The sequence below is a fragment of the Dreissena polymorpha genome, chromosome 4, assembly GCF_020536995.1.
Source record: "Dreissena polymorpha isolate Duluth1 chromosome 4, UMN_Dpol_1.0, whole genome shotgun sequence".
Taxonomy (NCBI): Eukaryota; Metazoa; Mollusca; class Bivalvia; order Myida; family Dreissenidae; genus Dreissena; species Dreissena polymorpha.
The window spans coordinates 104754223-104774946 of record NC_068358.1 but is presented as its reverse complement, the minus strand read 5'-3'; the positions used below and the strand labels follow the sequence as shown (position 1 = coordinate 104774946).

The 20724-nt window shown below is 38.3% G+C and overlaps 1 protein-coding gene across 5 annotated transcripts in view; it reads left to right on the top strand.

The window, feature by feature from the left end:
• LOC127876149 (protein diaphanous homolog 2-like) overlaps positions 1-20724 on the top strand; it is an 84376-nt gene that overhangs the window by 55686 nt on the left and 7966 nt on the right. For 4 of the 5 annotated variants that reach the window (XM_052421137.1, XM_052421135.1, XM_052421136.1 and 1 more), the window contains 6 exons: positions 813-965; positions 1840-1969; positions 9127-9251; positions 12081-12245; positions 13383-13518; positions 14948-15064. In XM_052421137.1, coding sequence (XP_052277097.1) covers positions 813-965; positions 1840-1969; positions 9127-9251; positions 12081-12245; positions 13383-13518; positions 14948-15064 — 826 coding nt within the window. Of the gene's footprint in view, positions 1-812; positions 966-1839; positions 1970-9126; positions 9252-12080; positions 12246-13382; positions 13519-14947; positions 15065-20269; positions 20353-20724 lie in introns of all 5 variants that reach the window. The other variant, XM_052421138.1, reaches the window with a different exon arrangement.

The window sequence follows — 20724 nt, the reverse complement described above, 5'->3', positions numbered from 1 at the left end:
TCACTCTTGTGTAGTGCTAGGATTTTGGGATTTCAATTTGTTTTTAAATAAAACAATATGTATATAGATATTTTTTTAAATCAAAATGTTCATCAGTAGAAAAAAGGGTGCAGTTCAATCAAATCATCTAATTAACCAAAACTATGCTAAAAATAAAGCATTATTTTCCAACCAAAACAGTAAGGGACGACTCATAAGCATATCTCTTGTATTTGTTAATTTTTCTTCAAAACCTTTGTAAAAAAATAATATTTGTTGGTTTTAGTGTACAATTGTATAAACATTTATTTTGTGGTCATTTAATACAGATATTTTAGCAAATAAAATTGTTATATCTCACCTTGTAATCAACAACATTCCTCTATTTACTTGATTTTATGTGTTAGAACGATGAAAGGAAAAGAAAATTCTGAAAGGTAGCCAAAAAAAGCCAAATAAAATCAGAACACATTACTTACATTTGATCTACCGACTACAATACAAAGTGCATTAGTCTCTTTATTTGGAAAACTGGGTTTATAATGCATGTGCATAAAGTGTCGTCCCAGATTAGCCTGTGCAGTCAGCACAAGTTAATAAGGTACGGCACTTTCAGAATAAACTGGATTGTTGATAAGCAGAGATTTTCTTTCAATGAACAATACAATTAAAGTGGAAAGTGTTGTACCTGGACTGAACAGGCTAAATCTTGAACACACAAGAATTAAATCACGTTTTCCAATAGCAAGACTCGTACTTATAACACAAAAGTAAGAAATCTGTTGACCTATCTAACCTTTGACCTGTTTGACCTTTGACACATGTAACCTTAGGACCTGGTGAACTCTCGAGAGGCGTGTGAGGAGGTCAAGTCGAGCAACAAATTCCAGCGCATGCTGGAGTTAATACTGCTGGTCGGGAATTACCTTAACACAGGCTCCCGCAACGAACAGTCCATAGGTTTCGATATCAACTTCCTCGCAAAGGTATCGTAACAGTTTATAAAACAACAAACAGTACATTGGCTTCGATATGAATTTCCTCTTAAAGGTATCATGACAGTTTATAACACAATAAACAGTCTATTGGCTTCGATATCAATTTCCTCATAAATGTACTGTGACAGTTTTTAACACAACAAACAGTCCATTGGCTTCAATATCAATTTTCTTGTAAAGGTTCCGTGACAGTTTATAAAAAGTTGATTTTTGCAGAATGGTCTCTGTCCTTGAAAAGTGGGAATTAGTTTTTATGTCCCCCAGTCTATACTGTGAAACATATTGTTTTTGCCCTGTCTGTTTGTTTGTTGGTTTGTTGGTTTGTTTGTGTCATACTTTAACATTGGCCATAACTTTTGCAATATTGAAGATAGCAACTTGATATTTGGCAAGCATGTTTATCTCATGGAGCTGCACATTTTGAGTGGTGAAAGGTCAAGATCAAGGTCAGCCTTCAAGGTCAAAGGTCGAATATATGGTGGGGGACATAGCGTTTCACAAACACATCTTGTTAGCAACTTTTTTAAGATCATGGGAGAATTGGCTAATGTGATTAGAAGAATTTGCTTGAGTTTCTCAAAGTCAGCTCTTTTTTTAATGTGATTTATTATTCATATGCTTCCATTTCAATTACTTGTCAAAGGTATATGGGCTCAATTTGGTATCTTGAGCTTTATATCACATGTGGTGCATTTTTTTTCACTTACTGGTTAATTTTATTTTGAAATATTTGTCTGAGCAAATCACCTTTTTTGTTTACTACATCATCTACTTAATGTGATGTACATTCTCAAAAGTATTTTAAATAGAGATGCAATTTTTTTTATAAAAGCATTTAAAAACTGCATTTGTTTTCTTCCAGCTTGGCAACACAAAAGCACAAGATGGAAAAACTACCTTGCTACATTTTTTAGCTAATGTCACAGAAACAAAATATCCCGACATTCTAAACTTCCACGAGGAGCTTTCACATCTAGACAAGGCATCAAGAGGTAAAATACAAGTTATTGCGTTCTCTCCGCTGTCATGCTTCCATAGAATCTTATTTACATGAGCAAAGTCGCTTTCAAGTGATAATGTAGAACCAAGCATGCTTATCTTATAAGTTTAGCTGTATGATTCAGTGGTTTTAATATCATAAATACGTTACCTGTTATCTCTAGCTTACCCCTTTCCAAGGGAGTTATTTCATCCGGAAAATATTCAAGCGCTGGGAATCGTCCACCTCTATAAGAATCCAAATCAGGTTAAACATAGTACAATGCAACCTAACAGGAAATCAAGAACCACAACTCATCTTTCCTTTCCGGATAAAACCATGTGCACGCCTATTTTAGGCTCAGGACTTATGTGTTCTTTTCACTGTGTTTTTGGCGGAGTTTAAAAGGATAAAGTTTATTTATCTTTTATTTGTATTATTCGGTTTATATTTCTATACTTTTTGTTGCAGTAATTGTCATATTTCTGCTTTTGCTGGGTTTCTTTGTTTGCATCGTCGCTCATGTACATGACGTCATGAGCACATGAACCACGAGGAATTCGTGCCTATTCCCCAATAAGTAATTGAGGTCAATTGGACAGCGTTCTTTGTGTTTACATTTTGTGGTTAAACTTTTTATTTGAATTTATAATCATTAATTTGTCTTTTGTAGGTTCTTTCTGTTTCTTTTATTTCAGGATGAACTTACAGGATAGAGGTTCTTGTGGTCATATCAAAGCAAGGTGGGATTCCCACGATACTTGCTTGGCATGTACCAGTTGCACATTTAATAACAAATGTGCGGTTTGCGATTTGTGGGCTTACAACGTATGGACAAAAGCAGGTCGCCGGAGGACGTCGATCAGCCGCAAACGCAACGAACCTCCATCCGACGTTGATTACCCGGTGACTCCACTGGTCAAGGATGACCAGCGGTTTTGTCAGTCACTGGGTACCGGGCAAGATGGTGTTGTTGTCAGTCGATCGTCATCAGATCTTATGACTCACACCATGCATACCGGCGACATTGATCATGGAACGACTGGATCAATGTCAGACCACATGGCAGCCGCCATTCTACGGTCTTTGTCCGGTGACGTAACCGGTCATAATATGACCGGCCGGTCACCGGTCCGGTCACCGGTCATGTCACCGGTCCGGTCCGGTCATGTCACCGGTCCGGTCACCGGTCCGGTCCGGTCACCGGTCCGGTCCGGTCACCGGTCCGGTCATTGATCACCGGTCCAGTCCGGTCACCGGTCCGGTCCGGTCACCGGTCAACAGTCATCAGTTGGGCCTGCCACCGATAACACCAATCGCCGGTCAAGAAGAACTCGGTCTTCATCATCGGCGTATTCTTCTACGTCCGATTCGTCGTCGAATACATCGTCTTCATCAAGGAGTGGACATCGGACACGCTCTTCTTCGTCGAGCAGTTATCATCGTCGCGGCGCTCATAAGCGATCACGTCGTCACTCACGGAGACGGTATTCCAAAAAATCTCGATCTCATCGCAGCCGATCCACATCTCGACAGCGCAGCCGATCCAGATCTCGATATTGCAGGAAACGAGGACGTCGGCAACGTTCACGTAGACAGCATCGGACTTACCATACGTATAGTCGTTCACCATCGTGTTCCGTTATGGAATCGCATGTTTCCATGCCAAATGTGTCGGTTCCAACGTTGACTGCCACACGTATTGCATCTTCAGGAGCTCATCTCACTACAACGGCGTCAGTGTCAACACCACGGGTATCATCTACAGTATCTAGTCGTGTACCCCCTACAGCTACCCTGTCGAATCCTGATACACTATGGATACAGAATTCGGCGGGACATTTTGTACCGGTCAATGCTGATAATTTACCTTCTTCCGGTTTACATTATCAGTTTACTGACGTCGGGGATGATCATTCCCTGTTACCAGACAATTACAATCCGGTACAAGATATTCTCACTTCTGTTCCTGCTGATTCTATACAAACCGCTGGTGTTGTAGAGAGTGAGGCTGATTCAGATGCAGAATCTAATGTTGAGACGGATCAATATTTAGCTCCGATTGGTCAGATCTATGAACTGATGTTTCGTACTCTTGGTGAAGATTACTGTCCAAGACCTGCTGAACTGTCTTCAAATGCGACGATTTCTGTGACAGAACAACTTTTTCGTACATTTGATCCCAACAGGGTTATTAAGTCGACGGCTCGTCCTGACCCACGACTTCCCATTGGTTCTACTGTTCTATCTGTTCTTCAATCATTGGAATCAGCTAATAAGACTATTCCAAAACGAGGAGAAACATGGAAAATTCCTAAGGAACTAGCTGATCCAAAACACCAGGAAGGTAGTAAAAGTTACAAACCTCCTGTACCACATGCAACATCTGGGTTGGATTTTTCAAAACTTCCGGTTCCAGATCCGGACATAAGCAAGCTATCTCTTGTAATGCCAAGTGGTTCCAATTCAGTTTCTGTTCCGTTTTCAATGTTGGAAACTTGGGAAATGAGGGAACGTAGATCATTAGGTTTGACTAACCAAATTGACTTCATGCTAGCGACAATTTTACAAATGGTGTGTGATTGGTCGGAATCTGTTCCGGAGGAACTCCGTGATTTGTTAATTCATCTCTCACGGACCACACTGGCCTTATCTCACACTTCTGCTTCTTCAATGTCCGAGATGCTAAGGATTCGTAGAGATCTTATCCTTACTTCTTTACCTAAAGATTTTCTGTTGGAACCTGGTATGAACTCGCTCAGAACAGCTCCTCTCACATCAGGGTTTCTTTTTGGTGGAAGGATACAAGAAGCAATCACAGCTGACAAGGATGACCAACTTCATGCTTCTTTAGCTAGAAACAACTCTGGACAACGCCAAGGGGTCTTTAAGCATCCTGCTTCTAGGCCACCAGCAGTTCCAGCATTCAAGACGGCTAAGAGAAATAACCTTTTCTCTAAAAAGCCTTCTTTTAATCCACGGTCAGGTCCTAATAGGCAGTCTTCCTATAACAGACCTTCTTTGTCACACAAGTCTTCTAATAAAGATTCTGGGAAAAAGGGCAAACCCAAGCCGGGACAGAGGAATTTCAAACCTTCTACCGGCAGGGGCGCACCTCCTGCTTATCAGCCCTAGGTCCCTTCCCTTTCTACCGCCACAACCTCCGATGCCGGAAATACCAGTCGGGGCCAGACTTTTCCACTTCTCAAATCGATGGCTTCAAATTACTTCAGACGCATGGGTTCATTCTCTTGTGACAACAGGCCTGACTTTTCAATTCGAAAAAAGGCCTCCACTTTCTCGCGTCCCTATAGAGCTGGTATCTCGGCATCCACATATTCCAGAGTCCATTCTCAGGCTCTTGGAAAAACAGGCGGTAGAAAGGGTTCAAGATCCTTATTCTCCAGGATTTTACAGTCGTCTTTTTCTTGTTCAAAAGAAAAATGGTTCCTGGAGACCAGTAATAGATTTAAAAGTGTTCAACATGTATCTCCTCAAACCAACTTTCAAAATGGAGACTCCTTCTTTCATACGGGAATCCATCAAACCCCTGCACTGGGGGGTGTCTTTGGATCTGGAAGATGCTTACTTCCATGTTCCTATACATCCCAACTACCGAAAGTACTTGCGATTCGCCTTTCAAGGCCAAGTCTACCAGTTCTGGTCTATGCCTTTCGGGTTGGCGACAGCCCCACGAGTTTTTACCAAACTAATGTCGGCAGTCGGATCACACCTCAGAGTTCACGGGATTATTCTTCTTCAGTATTTCGACGACTGGCTCTTACACCAGCTCGATCGTCAATTGCTTCTGTACAACCTAGAATTCTCTTGAAAGGAGCTCCTCTCGTTAGGGCTCCTTTTCAATGCAGACAAATCAGACCTCATTCCTTCACAGGACTTTACGTTTGTGGGAATGAATTTCTTGACCCACATCAATCGGGTCAGAGTGTCTATTCAACATATATCAGACCTTCTGATGAAGGTCAACTGGGTTTTGTCCCAATCTCATATAACAGCTCAAGAATTCCTCTCTCTCAACGGTATCCTGAGCTCAGTAGCAGACTTTGTGCAGTTGGGACGTCTCTTCCTACGTCCTCTTCAGCACTATCTCTCAGCTTGTTGGAAATGGTCTCCAGGCAATCTATTAACACAGATTCCAATCCTTCCCTCCTTAAGGTCTCATCTTCAGTGGTGGCTAGACGAGGAGACTCTGTTGGCAGGAGTACCCCTTCTTCCCCCGCAACCGTCATTATATCTAATAACGGATGCGAGCAAGGAAGGGTGGGGTGCTCACCTGGAACCTCTCAGTCTGATAATTTCAGGGTTGTGGTCTCATCAGGAATCTCACCTTCATATCAACAATCTAGAAATGCGAGCAGTATTTCTAGCTGTATCTCATTTCCAATCACATCTTCGAGACTCTTGTGTGATGGTGTCAACAGACAACACATCTGTGGTGGCTTACATCCAGGCACAGGGGGGAACACATTCTCAATCCCTGTATCTGGAAACCAGAAAATTACTTGTTCTTTGCAAAACACTCAACATTCATCTGCTGGCAAAATATATACCAGGTCGCCTCAACGCCCTGGCGGATGGTTTGTCTCGCAAACACCAGTTACTTCCATCGGAGTGGACACTTCATCAAGAAGTGACCAACCAGATCTTTTTCAAGTTCGGTTATCCCCTGGTCGATCTATTTGCAACCAGACACAATCACAGACTTCCTCTGTATGTGAGTCCAGTTTACGATCCAGCAGCGTGGGCAATCGACGCGCTTTCGTTCGCATGGGACCAACTGGACGCTTACGCCTATCCCCCACCCATTCTAATTCCCCAAATATTGGGGAAAATCAGGGTGAGCTCTTGCAGGATACTCCTGATTGCCCCTTGGTGGCCCAGAAGATCTTGGTTCAACGATCTTCTCAGTCTCCTGTACGATTATCCCAGTAATCTTCCTCACAGGTCAGATCTTCTGTCTCAAAGCGGCAGACTACATGCGGACCCAAAAATGTTCCACTTACACGTCTGGCCGTTATCAGGCAATCTTTGCAGAAGAAATGTTTTTCTGTCAGGGCTTCAACCCTCGTTGCTTCGGCAAGGAGAAAATCCACCAGAGCAGTCTATGATGCTCGTTGGAAACTCTTCTCCAATTGGTGTTTTCGAGGGAAAATTAATCCCCTCAATCCCTCTGCTAGACGAATAGCGGATTTTCTCATTTATCTTTTTGATGATAAGAAACTTTCTCTTAGTTCCATCAAAGGATACAGATCTATGATTTCGCATACATTGGCTTTCACTAAGTCTTCACAAGTCTGTGCTGATCCAGCTATTTCAGAACTTGTTCGAGCTATGGAACTTAGTCGTCCTGTATCTCGTACACTTGCTCCTAAATGGGATTTAGCTTGTGTGCTTGGTTCCCTTATTAAGGCTCCCTATGAACCTCTTGATCAGGCTTCATTACAATTCCTAACATGGAAGACCGTTTTCCTTCTTACTATGGCTTCAGCCAAACGGAGAAGTGAAATTCATGCTCTTTCTATCGAGGATAGTCATCTTCGTTTTGACTCTTCTGATGGTTCTGTTACATTGTTGTGTCAGTCAGGATTCCTTGCTAAAAATCAACTCCCCTCTATGGCTTCCAAACCCTTCAAAGTTCCACGTCTATCTAGAACTTGTGGACATGAAGATGATGATAGACTCCTTTGTCAGGGCTTTGAAGTTCTACCTTAAAAAGGTAAAGTCTATTTGAGGTTCTCGCAAGAGACTTTTCATTCCATTAAAAGGGGGGGCGATGTGTCTGCGGCTTCTATTTCTCGTTGGATAACCTCGACTATAAGGAAAGCTTATTCTTCTCTTTCATCGAGGGATTTATCCCTGTTTAAGATAAGACCGCATGAATTAAGAGCTCTTTCGGCTTCGTGGGCTTATATTAATCAGACCCCACTATCTGAAGTGCTTCAAGCTGCTTTCTGGAGGAATCCGACCACCTTCTCCTCTTTTTATCTTCGTTCTCTTGAGTGCCAACAAGACAATTTGTATAAGTTGGGTCCTCTTGTAGTGGCTCAAACTGTAGTTTCTTCTATGGCGTAAGTACACTGGTGCCATCCGTGAACTAAGTACTATACTGTACTAACAAAGATTATAAGAGGACTTGATTCTACTATCTCTGGCTGTAAACCCTCTATATGGGTTTTGCTGTGATGGGAAAAAATATGCGAACCTTCCCGCCGCAGCTGCAAAATCAGCTAGAGATAACAGGTAACGTATTTATGATATTAAAACAAATTTTCTTAAGTAAAATTCATTTTAATTATTAAATACTTACCTGTTATCGGTAAGTCCCACCTCCCACCCCGCTCATCGCCTTTTTATGTTTGCGTAAAGGAAAGATGAGTTGTGGTTCTTAATTTCCTGTTAGGTTGCATTGTACTATGTTTAACCTGATTTGGATTCTTATAGAGGTGGACGATTCCCAGCGCTTGAATATTTTCCGGATGAAATAACTCCCTTGGAAAGGGGTAAGCTAGAGATAACAGGTAAGTATTTAATAATTAAAATGAATTTTACTTAAGAAAATTTGTTTTAGTATTTCATTGATATCTTTCTTTGATAGTCTGGAAATAAGTCTGGAAATTCTGGAAATAATGTAAAAAACAACAACTCGGTCATAAGTGTACCTGTTCATAGGTTTAGGGTGGGGGGTGGGTGGGGGTGTCGGGGGCTTGGCAGACATACATTGGCAGATTTGTTTATGATTTCTCCATAAAACTGGTCACAAATTGAAAAGCAATTATAAAATTACAATATGCAATTAAAGGTAACTGGGTTTGTTCATTGTGGTCCAAACATCCCAAAAGTACTATCATTCTGAGTTTTAAAAGCAGATGTATAATTGGTCAAATAAATCTTTATGTGGGTAAACAAATTGCATGAAATGAAATACAAGTTAATTTTTCACATAAATTTATTTTAACTCTCCCCCAATTTTGGATTGTATATGTTGCATCTATCTTAATTTCAATTGTCTCAACCATAGCTTGTTTAAATTGAATTACAAGTGCCTGTTTAGGCAGAAAGTGTCGTCCCTGATTAGCCTGTGTAGACTGCAGAGGCTAATCTGGGATGACACTTTAGTCACATACATTAAGCCCCGTTTTCCTGTACCAGTGTCTGATGAGAATGTGAAGAAGAACATTAAGGGGATGGAGAAGCAGTTCAAACAGCTGGAGACTGACCTCAAGTCAATCAAGAAGTCCATAGATGACAAGGACAGATTCTCTGATGTCATGAACATATCCTTTGTGCTTATTAACCATTTCCCACTCAGAGGCAAAGTGAAAATGGCTATGTGCAAACAGCATAAAACCAGAACAGCCTGCGAGTAACTCTGCTCAGGTTTATGCTGTTTGCTGCTCATCAGTACCTAAGGGTTGGAGATGAAGCCTAAAAAATAAAAATACGTATCTAAGGGGTAAAGGGAAATATAAGTTGTTTTTGAATGTTTGCTTATTTTGTCAATAACATTAAGACAATTAGAATTGTTGTTTTGCAAGTATATTGTATCAAAAGAATAGTGTGTATAAGAGGTCTCATTATACCCCCACAAACAAGGTTTAGGGGATATATAGGAGTGAACTTGTCTGTGGGTTGGTCGGTCGGTCGGTGTCTGTCGGTCTGTATTAAGTGTCTGCTCTCTAATTCAAGTAGTTTTCATCCGATCTTCACCAAACTTGGTCAGAAGTTGTATCTACATGAACTAGGCTAAGTTCGAACATGGGCCTTGCCCGTTCAAAAACTAGGTCACAGGGTCACTTTGTGCATTTTAAACGTTCAGCATGTTGTCCGCTCTCTAATTCAAGTAGTTTTCCTCCAATCTTCACCAAACTTGGTCAGAAGTTGTATCTAGATGATCTTAAGGCCAAGTTTGAACATGGGCCTTGCTGGGTCAAAAACTAGGTCACGGGGTCACTTAGTGCGCTTTTAAAATTCTGCATGGTGTCCTCTCTCTTATTCAAGTAGTTTTCATCCGATCTTCACCAAACTTGGTCAGAAGTTTTATCTAGATGATCTGAAGGCCAAATTCGAACATGGGCCATGCCAGATCAAAAACTAGGTCACAGGGTCACCTAGTACGTTTTACACATTGAGCATGGCGTCCGCTCTCTATTTCAAGTAGTTTTAATCCGATCTTCACCACACTTGGTCAGAAGTTGTAACTAGATTATGTGTAGGTCAAGTTCGAACATGGGCCATGCCGGGTCAAAAACTAGGTCACGCGGTATCTTAGTGCGTTTAAAACCTCACCATGTTGTCCGTTCTCTAATTCAAGTTTTCATCTAATCCTCACCAAACTTGGTCACAGTTTTTATCTAAATGATCTCTAGGACAAGTTTGAACATGGGCCATTCCGGGCCTAAAACTAGGTCACGGGGTCTCTTAGTGCGTTTTTAACCAGGTTTTCCGAAGGAAAAAACTGGTTATTAGATTGGCGAATGCGGGCGGGCTGGCTGGCTGGCGGGCTGGCTGGCTGGCGGGCTGGCGGAATAAGCTTGTCCGGGCCATAACTATGTCGTTCATTGTCAGATTTTAAAATCATATGGCACATTTGTTTACCATCATTGGACGGTGTGTCGCGCGAAATAATTACGTCGATATCTCCAAGGTCAAGGTCACACTTTGAGTTCAAAGGTCAAAAATGGCCATAAATGAGCTTGTCCGAGCCATAACTATGTCGTTCATCGTCAGATTTTAAAATCATTTGGCACATTTGTTCACCATCATTGGACGGTGTGTCGCGCGAAATAATTACGTCGATATCTCCAAGGTCAAGGTCACACTTTGAGTTCAAAGGTCAAAAATGGCCATAAATGAGCTTGTCCTGGCCATAACTATGTCATTCATTGTGAGATTTTAAAATCATTTGGCACATTTGTTCACCATCATGGGACGGTGTGTCCCACGAAAGAATCACGTCAATATCTCCAATGTCAAGGTCGCCACGACTAAAAATAGATTAAAAAAAAAAAAAAAAACTTACAAAGGGGGTTAATTTTTTTTGGTCATTTCAAAAGTTCAGTTTGAGTTTTCTCCCTTTATCAGATTTTTTTTTCACAATGAAAACCTGGTTTTGTGACAATTTTGTCCCTTGTTTTACATTCAGCATGGTGTTCGCTTTCTAATTAAAGTAGTTTACATCCGATCTTCACCAAACTTGGTCAGAAGTTTTATGGAGATGATCTTAAGGCCAACTTAGAACATGGGCCTTTGTGGGTCAAAAACTAGGTCAAGGGGTCACTTAGTGCGTTTTAAAAATTGAGCATGGTGTCCGCTGTTTTTTGTGAAGACGACATGCAAAATATTATGTGTCAATGCGGCATGTGGGGATATTCGTCACGTCTATGACAAAGCTCTAGTTTATTTGAGTCTGTATGGCGATATTGATATGAAAGCTTTTGTGTATGTAGTATGTAACATGAACTCCTAGCTTGGGATTGCATTTGGGGTGGATCAGGTCAACCATAGTATGGAAATGACTAAAAAAACATGTTGCACTCAGTTCATTATTACTAGTAGTTTGGAGGAAGATATTGAACTGAAATGTGTGTGGGTAGCTTTCATGAATACATAGCTAGTGAATGTATTTAGGGCAAGTTTGGTCAATGTCACAGTCACGGTTATTAAAATAGAAAAACCTCAGACAGCCTGGTTCTGGTCAATACCTATTGTTTGTATTGACCAATCATGATGAAACTCTGGATATAGCAAGTTTGCATGGAGACCTAGATTTATATTGTATTTGGCACTTGTTGGATAAAGGTCAAGGACACTGTTACTCAAAGTAGACACGTGACTTTCTCTCACTGATCTCAGTTAGGATGGAGGTTTGCACTTAATTTGTTTGAAGGTAACTTACATGCAGTCATAGCCTTGGTTTGAATTTGGGGACTATTCCAAATAGACTACTCAGCAAGAGACGTCACTGAGGACGACACTTTATGCACATGCTTTAAGCCTCATTTTTCAAGAGCAAGTCTTATTTCCTGAATAAGGGCTTTGATGTGCGAAGATTTGGATTTAGTTGAGAAGTAATTTCTAACCATGCTTCCTTGACTACTGAGCAAGCGTTCCTTGGAAGTGCGTCAGACCAGTTTGAGGTACTCACAACAATGTACAACCAGCTAGAGACCATGTTCCAGGACATTGCTAAGTTTTACGCCTTCGAACCCAGCAAATACTCCATGGAAGAGTTCTTTACGGACATCAAAACATTCAAAGATGGATTTCTGGTTAGTGCTCTTTTTTCATACGAGTCGCACTTCTGGAAAACTGGCAGACTGCACAGGCTAATCTGCCAATATATTTTACTTGCATGCATTAAGCCCCAGTTTTCCAGAGCGCAGCTCATCTGTTTTCCAGAGTTTGCTTTCTAATATTTTTCATTCTTTCCTGAATGAAATGCAGTAAAAAAGCTAAAAAATAAACAAAAACAAGAAAACAATGAAAACAGAGAAAATTTCTTCCCTCTTTAGTTGATTCTGTTTATTGGTAAATAATTTAGATATTGTTCCCAATTCTGAATTGTAATTAGATTTTTTTATGTCCCCCACTATAGTAGTGGGGGACATATTGTTTTTGCCCTGTCTGTCTGTTGGTCTGTTGGTCCGTTGGTCTGTTGGTCTGTTTGCGCCACCTTAAACATTTTGCAATAACTTTTGCTATATTGAAGATAGCAACTTCTTATTTGGCATGCATATGTATCTCATGAAGCTGCACATTTTGAGTGGTGAAAGGTCAAGGTCATCCTTCAAGGTCAGAGGTCAAATATATGTGGGCAAAATCGCTCATTTTATGAATACTTTTGCAATATTGAAGATAGCAACTTGATATTTGGCATGCATGTGTATCTCATGGAGCTGCACATTTTGAGTGGTGAAAGGTCAAGGTCATCCTTCAAGGTCAGAGGTCAAATATATGTGGCCCAAATCGCTTATTTTATAAACTCTTTTGCAATATTGAAGATAGCAACTTGATATTTGGCATGCATGTGCATCTCATGGAGCTGCACATTTTGAGTGGTGAAAGGTCAAGGTCAAGGTCATCCTTTAAGGTCAGAGGTCAAATATATGTGACCCAAATCGCTTATTTTATGAATTCTTTTGCAATATTGAAGATAGCAACTTGATATTTGGCATGCATGTGTATCTTATGGAGCTGCACATTTTGAGTGGTGAAAGGTCATGGTCAAGGTCATCCTTCACAAGGTCAAGGTCATCCTTCAAGGTCAAACATCATATAGGGGGACATTGTGTTTCACAAACGCATCTTGTTTATACAAATGTAAAGGTTAGTATTATTAATATGTTGAATTTGAATAATAAAAGTCTCAGTGAATCACATGGATGTTGTGTGAATGTGTTTTTCAGCAAGCAGTACAAGACAACCGCAAGATCCGTGAGACACAGGAGAAGATCAGGAGAGCCAAGGAGGCGAAAGAGAAGGCTGAAAAAGAGAAGACGGCTCGACAGGCGCGACATAAGGCAATTGTAGACATAACCACAGGTACGTAGCCATGCATGACATAGGGCATTGTAGACATAACCACAGGTACGTAGCCATATGGGACATAGTGCCATTGTAGACATAATCACAGGTAAGGCTGGGAACTGGGGGCCAGCATAAATTCCTATTAGAAAAAGTTTTAGCCTCTGGCAACCAAGGCTTACTGTATGAGCGTTAATTGTTGTCCCAGATAGGCATATGCAGTTTGCACAAGTAATCAGGGACAACACTTTCTGCTTTTATGGTATTTTTCATCAGTAGGAAGTCTCTTATTAGCAAAGACAAGTTTAGACAGAAAGTGTCATCCCTGAATAGGAAAATTGGACAATACTGTACACACATGCATTAAGCCCCGTTTTCCCAGAGTGAGGCTCAATTGCTTTGTTAGGCACCATAGTGGTTCTTCTTGTTATCCCCGTTGACATTTAAGGACCAAGGAAGAACAAATTATATATTGGTCAAACTTTTTGGAGTTTTCAGTATTTATTGGTGTACTCGGTTGTGGTAGTATTTTATTTATGTTTATTTAATCAAGTAGCATGAACATGTTTAAAAAAAGATAAGTTTAAAAAGCATTTCCAAATGCACAATATAGTAACTAACTTAATTACAGAGATATTAGATATAAATGAACTCAACTGAAATGTAATTCTTAAAGATAAATGATAAAAACCAAGTTAACCAACTACAAGGTCCTATCTTTGTGTAGGGAGTATTCAAGAGAGGTAATCGGCTAAGGTCTCCACGGTATAGTGAGTTTACATTAAACCATGTACTTCGCAATAATCAGTTGTGATTGACCTTTCTTGGGCAACCATTTCAGGGTTTTTTCTCCACTTTTTGGGAAGATAGCCCATGGCTTTGGAATTGGGAATTTTATCGGCATTTTCATGAAATTGGGAAAAATAAATTCATTAGCCTTTTTTTTTTCACACAAAATGTCCACTGATTAGGGAAATACTAAATTTGATATAACTCTTTATAATCATTCAAATTAAAAAACAAAATCATATAATACTTTGTTAAATATAATTGAATTAAAATTGAGATAAAATACGCATTAGACACTTCTTTCTAAAAAAACAACAAAAAAAACAACAATATTTTTTTTTTTGGAAATTGGGAATTTTTTACCACATTTTGGGAAAAAAGTATACTTTTTGGGATTGGGAACATAGCCGAATTTCGGCTATAAAATCAGGCCAAAAAAAATTCTGCATTTGTTAAACGCTTAATAGCTTGCCAATATAAACCTGAGACTTTACTCTGTTTGACATTTGTTTAATAACTTGCCAATAGTAACCTGAGACTCATGACATTTGATTTTCTTTCGTGCTTTCTTTTTTTTTTTAAATTCTCTATGTAATTTTCTGTGCACTACTTTCACTACTTTAAATGTTCCATAACAGTAAATTTTAATGGTTTTCAGATGAGAACCAGGAGGGAGTGATGGATAACCTGCTGGAGGCGCTCAAGACAGGCTCTGCCTTCAACGTGGGGCGCGAGAAACGGGACGGCAAACGTAGGACACCGCGGGCAGCTGGAGGTAATTATGTCTCATTGCTTCATTGTTTTCATCTAGATTTTTTTCTAGTGTTGTCAGGAAGTTTTTGGTGATATTCCTCAATCTTGAATAGGTTTGTTTGTTTGTCTTGGCTAAATAGATGGTGTAATTTAAGTATTTGGATATCTAGCACCACAAATTGTTATGCAATTAAAAATATTTAATAAGATAGTTGTAAGATGCTATAGATGTACTGGAACATTATTGTCACATTAAAATTCATAGTTCCAAACTGTGCAATAAAATTAAATATTCAATATTTCAATATTTAAATCCAATCACTTAGTCTGCTCTCTAGCAATTGCACAAGTAGCCTGTAGGTGGTTTTCACGAACTAAACGTGCAGAATAGATCAGTGTTTGTTTTTGCTTCACTGATGCTATTTTAACCCCCATACTGATGGCCTGAATCGTTACCCACCTAGGGCGAAATCTGGACCGAGAAGGTATCCGCCGATAGCTTACCAAAGCGTCTTCATCATACAGCAGGCTTAACACATTTACAAATGTACGACATAATTAATAATGTAAATTGTAACAGCTATAATCGCAAATATCATTGTATAATTATGCTTAAAATTGTGTGAAATACAATGTATGATGTTTACATGAAAATAGTGTACTTAACACTATGCATATTACAGTATTAACAGATTTCTGTGTAGCATAATACCTTCCTGTTATGTATTTTGTGTACAAGATTTATTATATATGGAGAGCTTTGTGTACATGTACCACAAATGTTTATGTGTATGGTAAAATATTAATAAATAAGGTTTTTATTAAAAGTGCTTAGTTCCCTTCCCAATTAATTTAGACCACTCCTTTAAGCATACAAATATGTTTTTTTTACTTCAGCTATTGCAAAACATTAAATAAATGCTGTTAAACTGTTTCAGTTTAATTTCAACAGATAATTTAGTTATTTTAATTTATTCCTCTATCAAAACTATTTGTGGTATGTTTGAATCAAGACTTTACAAGTACAAAATAATGACACAATAGTTTTCAGGGAGTTATAGGGTCTCAGAACCTCTTGCTTCTAACTATTTGAGTGATGATTTAGAGAACTCATAATTCAACGAAGGACTTTAGAGAACTCATAATTCAACGTAGGATTTTCGAGAATTCATAATTCAAGGTAGGACTTTAGAGAACTCATAATTCAACGTAGGTCTTTAGAGAACTCATAAATTAACGTTGGACTTTAGAGAACTCATAATTCAACGTAGGACTTTAGAGAACTCATAATTCAATGTAGGACTTTAGAGAACTCATAATTCAACTTAGGACTTTAGAGAAGTCATAATTCAATGTAGGACTTTAGAGAACTCATAATTCAACGTAGGACTTTAGAGAACTCATAATTCAACATAGGACTTTAGAGAACTCATAATTCAACGTAGGACTTTAGAGAACTCATAATTCAAAGTAGGACTTTAGAGAACTCATAATTCAACGTAGGACTTAAGAAAACTCATAATTCAACGTAGGACTTTAGAGAACTCATAATTAAACGTAGGACTTTAGAGAACTCATAATTCAACGTAGGACTTTAGAGAACTTATAATTCAACGTAGGACTTTAGAGAACTCATAATTCAACATAGGACTTTAGAGAACTCATAATTCAACGTAGGACTTTAGAGAACTCATAATTCAACGTAGGACTTAAGAGAACTCATAATTCAACGCAGGACTTTCGAGAACTCATAAGTCAACGTAGGACTTTGGAGAACTCATAATTCAACGTAGGACTTTAGAGAACTCATAATTCAACGTAGGACTTTAGAGAACTCATAATTTAACGTAGGACTTTAGAGAACTCATAATTCAACGTAGGACTTTAGAGAACTCATAATTCAACATAGGACTTTAGAGAACTCATAATTCAACGTAGGACTTTAGAGAACTCATAATTCAACGCAGGACTTTAGAGAACTCATAATTCAACATAGGACTTTAGAGAACTCATAATTCAATGTAGGACTTTAGAGAACTCATAATTCAACGTAGGACTTTAGAGAACTCATAATTTAACGTAGGACTTTAGAGAACTCATAATTCAACGTAGGACTTTAGAGAACTCATAATTCAACGCAGGACTTGAGAGAACTCATAATTCAATGTAGGACTTTAGAGAACTCATTATTCAACGTAGGACTTTAGAGAACTCATAATTCAACGTAGGACTTTAGAGAACTCATAATTGAATGTAGGACTTTAGAGAACTCATAATTCAACGTAGGACTTTAGAGAACTCATAATTCAATGTAGGACTTTAGAGAACTCATAATTCAACGTAGGACTTTAGAGAACTCATAATTCAACGTAAAACAGGACTTTAGAGAACTCATACTTTAATGTAGGACTTTAGAGAACTCATATTTCAACGTAGGACTTTAGAGAACTCATAATTCAACGTATGACATATATGAGCCTCCCTCTGAGACAACGAGGCAAAAGGCGTGTGCAGAAAGTGTCAGCCCAGAGTGGACTGCATAGGCTAATCAGGGATAGTTCCCATAGACTGGAATTTTTCTTATAAGAAACTTTTTTTAAATTAAAAGTAACTATACAATTGTAAAGTGTTGTCTCTGATAAGCCTGTGCAGACTGCATTAATTCAGACGCTTTTATGTACATGCATTAAGCCCAGTTTTCCCAAAACGCAGCTCATATATGAGTAAGGTATAAACAGAGATTTACAGAAAGTTCCTTACCTAAATGCCTGAAAATGTATTCATGCCTGTTTATGTTCAAGTCACTTGATGGCTGGTATTTTCACAAGTTTTTATCCAATTATATATTACTTAATAAATGACTTAATAAGTTTATGGATATGCTGTCTCAGGGTTGTATTTATATTTCAAGTACACAAAATACTTTAAGAGAATGACTGGTAAATGCACAGAATTGATGCTTGTTGTATAAAAATTGTTTTGGTTGTAACAGTCAGCCTTATAAACATGTCATTTTTCTAGTCCCCATTTGACAATGTAGATATAAAAAAGTTTTAATCTTATTTTTGTAATTTTCTGACATACCATATTAAATATTTTATTACATATACAGTAGTATATTTTTATTATTGTCATCAATATGAAAAAAGTATGACATATTTAAAAAATATTACCAGTTCTTGTACATTTTATAAACAGTACTTGTAATTGAACAAGTTTGTTTTCAGAAACAAATGCTATATTGTACTGAGATTTAAATATGAACCCTTTCCCCCATAAGAAGCAAAGTGAAAATGGCTTTTGCAACCAGTATAAAATCAGAACAGACTGCGAGTAACTATGATGTTTGCTGCTCATCAGTAACTAAGAGTTGGAAATGAAACCTTTAAAAATTGAATCTAGTAAAAAAGGCATTTAATTAAATGTAACTTTCTAAGAGACTGCACATGCGTTAAAATACTTATCTAAGTGGTGAAGGGTTAAGTAATTGTAGGGCAGACAAATAGGAAAGGATCAGTTGATCATCAAAATTGTGCACTATTGTATATTGGTCATTGTTCTTTACAAACATATATCATACATTCACTGCGCTTAATAAAATTGGCTTTTTAACTTGTAATAACCAGAAACATGAATGAAGATGTAACTGAAGTTTTATGAATTTCATGTGTTTGTCCTATACAAATTGCCTTAAATGTGTTTATTAAATTGAGTTGTGAGTTGTGTATGTGTAATCAGTGTTCTTCCACATCCAGTCTAAGAAATATTTGTTGTCAATGTGGAGTAAAAATAAGTTAAATTTGTAATGTTTTTTTTTAATTAATAAAAAAATAAGGCATCTAATGGTAACTTGTATGACCCTTCTTGAAAAATAGTATATTTGATGAGCAGTAAAAGCAGTGGTACCGGCACCGTAGTTAACTCACACTAAATGAGTATTGAATACACCTGTTTAATTTTTCTGTACTTTTTGTTTCTGAAAATTAAGTTGCATGGTGATAAATTTCTGTTCATGGCAAACTTCATACATACAAACACATTTCCAAATATTTTAAATAATAATGTGATTTATACACAATCCTGAAGCGGTCTGCATACATTATTTGTTCTTAATACATTTTAGTGATATTGACAAAATACTGGTATGAATTTCATTGGAAACACAACTGTGTCAGATCGAAATTGCCTTGGCTATTATTGATGTGTGTGCTATATTTCTACATTTTTATGGAGAAAATGATTCCAAAATAAGTGATCCTCTAAGAAACAAGATAAAATTGGTAGTTGCTTATTTTATTTGTCTTTCTGTTCAGAATTCCTGTTATATTGTGTAGATTTTATAAGGGAACGTGTCAGGTAAGTGTCCCATGGTTTACGTCCCAAATGCTGGTCAGGATCCTTTTACATTTGATTGGAGCTGGACTTGCGTTCTTTCATTTTCTTTGGTGTCCAAGATTATTTTGCCCGGATTAAATTACTTTTGGGACTAATCAGTTTAATGCCAGGTTTATTGAGCAGCTGTTTGCAATGGTTTAACTTAAATGACATTAAGGAATATCTAACCTGCCTGCTTGTTACCCTTTTAATGGTTTGAAGCTTTATTTGATCCTCTCTCTAAGAAAACAGGGCTAAATGCATATGCTTAAAGTGTTGTCCCAGATCAACCTATGCAGTCTAAATTGGCTAATCAGGGATAACACTTTCTGCCTAAACAGATATAAGAAAAAAGAGCTGTACTTAAAGCCAAAATACCATAAACGTGGGAAGTGTTTTCCCTGATTAGCCTGTGCGGACTGCACAGGCTTATATGGGAGGACACTTAACACGCATGCATTAAGCCCCATTTTGACAGAGCACTGCTCGAATGAAAATGTTCTGTGATTTCAAATCATATAGCTCACCTTCAGTAAAATAGGAATAAAAAAACAACCTTGGCATTATACCTTTGTGTTTTGGCACTGAGATTTATAGTTGTTATAAGGATGATATCAATGTATCTAACAATATTGCAATTTTGTTAAAAGAAAGACACATTTGGATCAAGGTCAGTTTTATCAGAAATGATGAATATGTGTGTTATCATTAAGGGAAGTAGATCTTTGGTCTGTGAAATGTACTTGAAATCGATCCTCTGATAAACTGCTAACATAACCAGTTAGCACAAGGTTAAACATAAACCAACTGTACAAGTAATGCAAATATATCTCTTGTTTCCCCATGTGAGCAGATAGGTTTGCAAACACGTCCCGGTCTCGAGTCTGGAAAAGATCAGCTGAGGCCGAGAACATGCTCTTAGACTCGAATGCTCAGGTGACCCACGCCTGGCCTTGATTTAGATGTACCTGGAGAAATTGTTGTTGTATAGCCTGCTTGAGAGGAAGTTTATTCCATTGTTGTTTATCCGATTGTTTGCGCTTGTAATGTTTACAGCATTTGGTGCATTTTTGTTAAACTCTTTCCCACTCTGAAACAAAGTGAAAATGGTTATGTGCAAACAGCATACAACCAGAACAGCCTGCAAGTTACTCGCAGTCTGTACAGGTTTTATGCTGTTTGCTGATCATCAGTATTTAAGTGTTGGAAATACTTCTTTAAAACTTGAATCTAGTAATAAAGGTCTTTTATTAAATTAACCTTCCTACTACAAATGCGTCAAAATACATATCTTAATGGTAAAGGGTT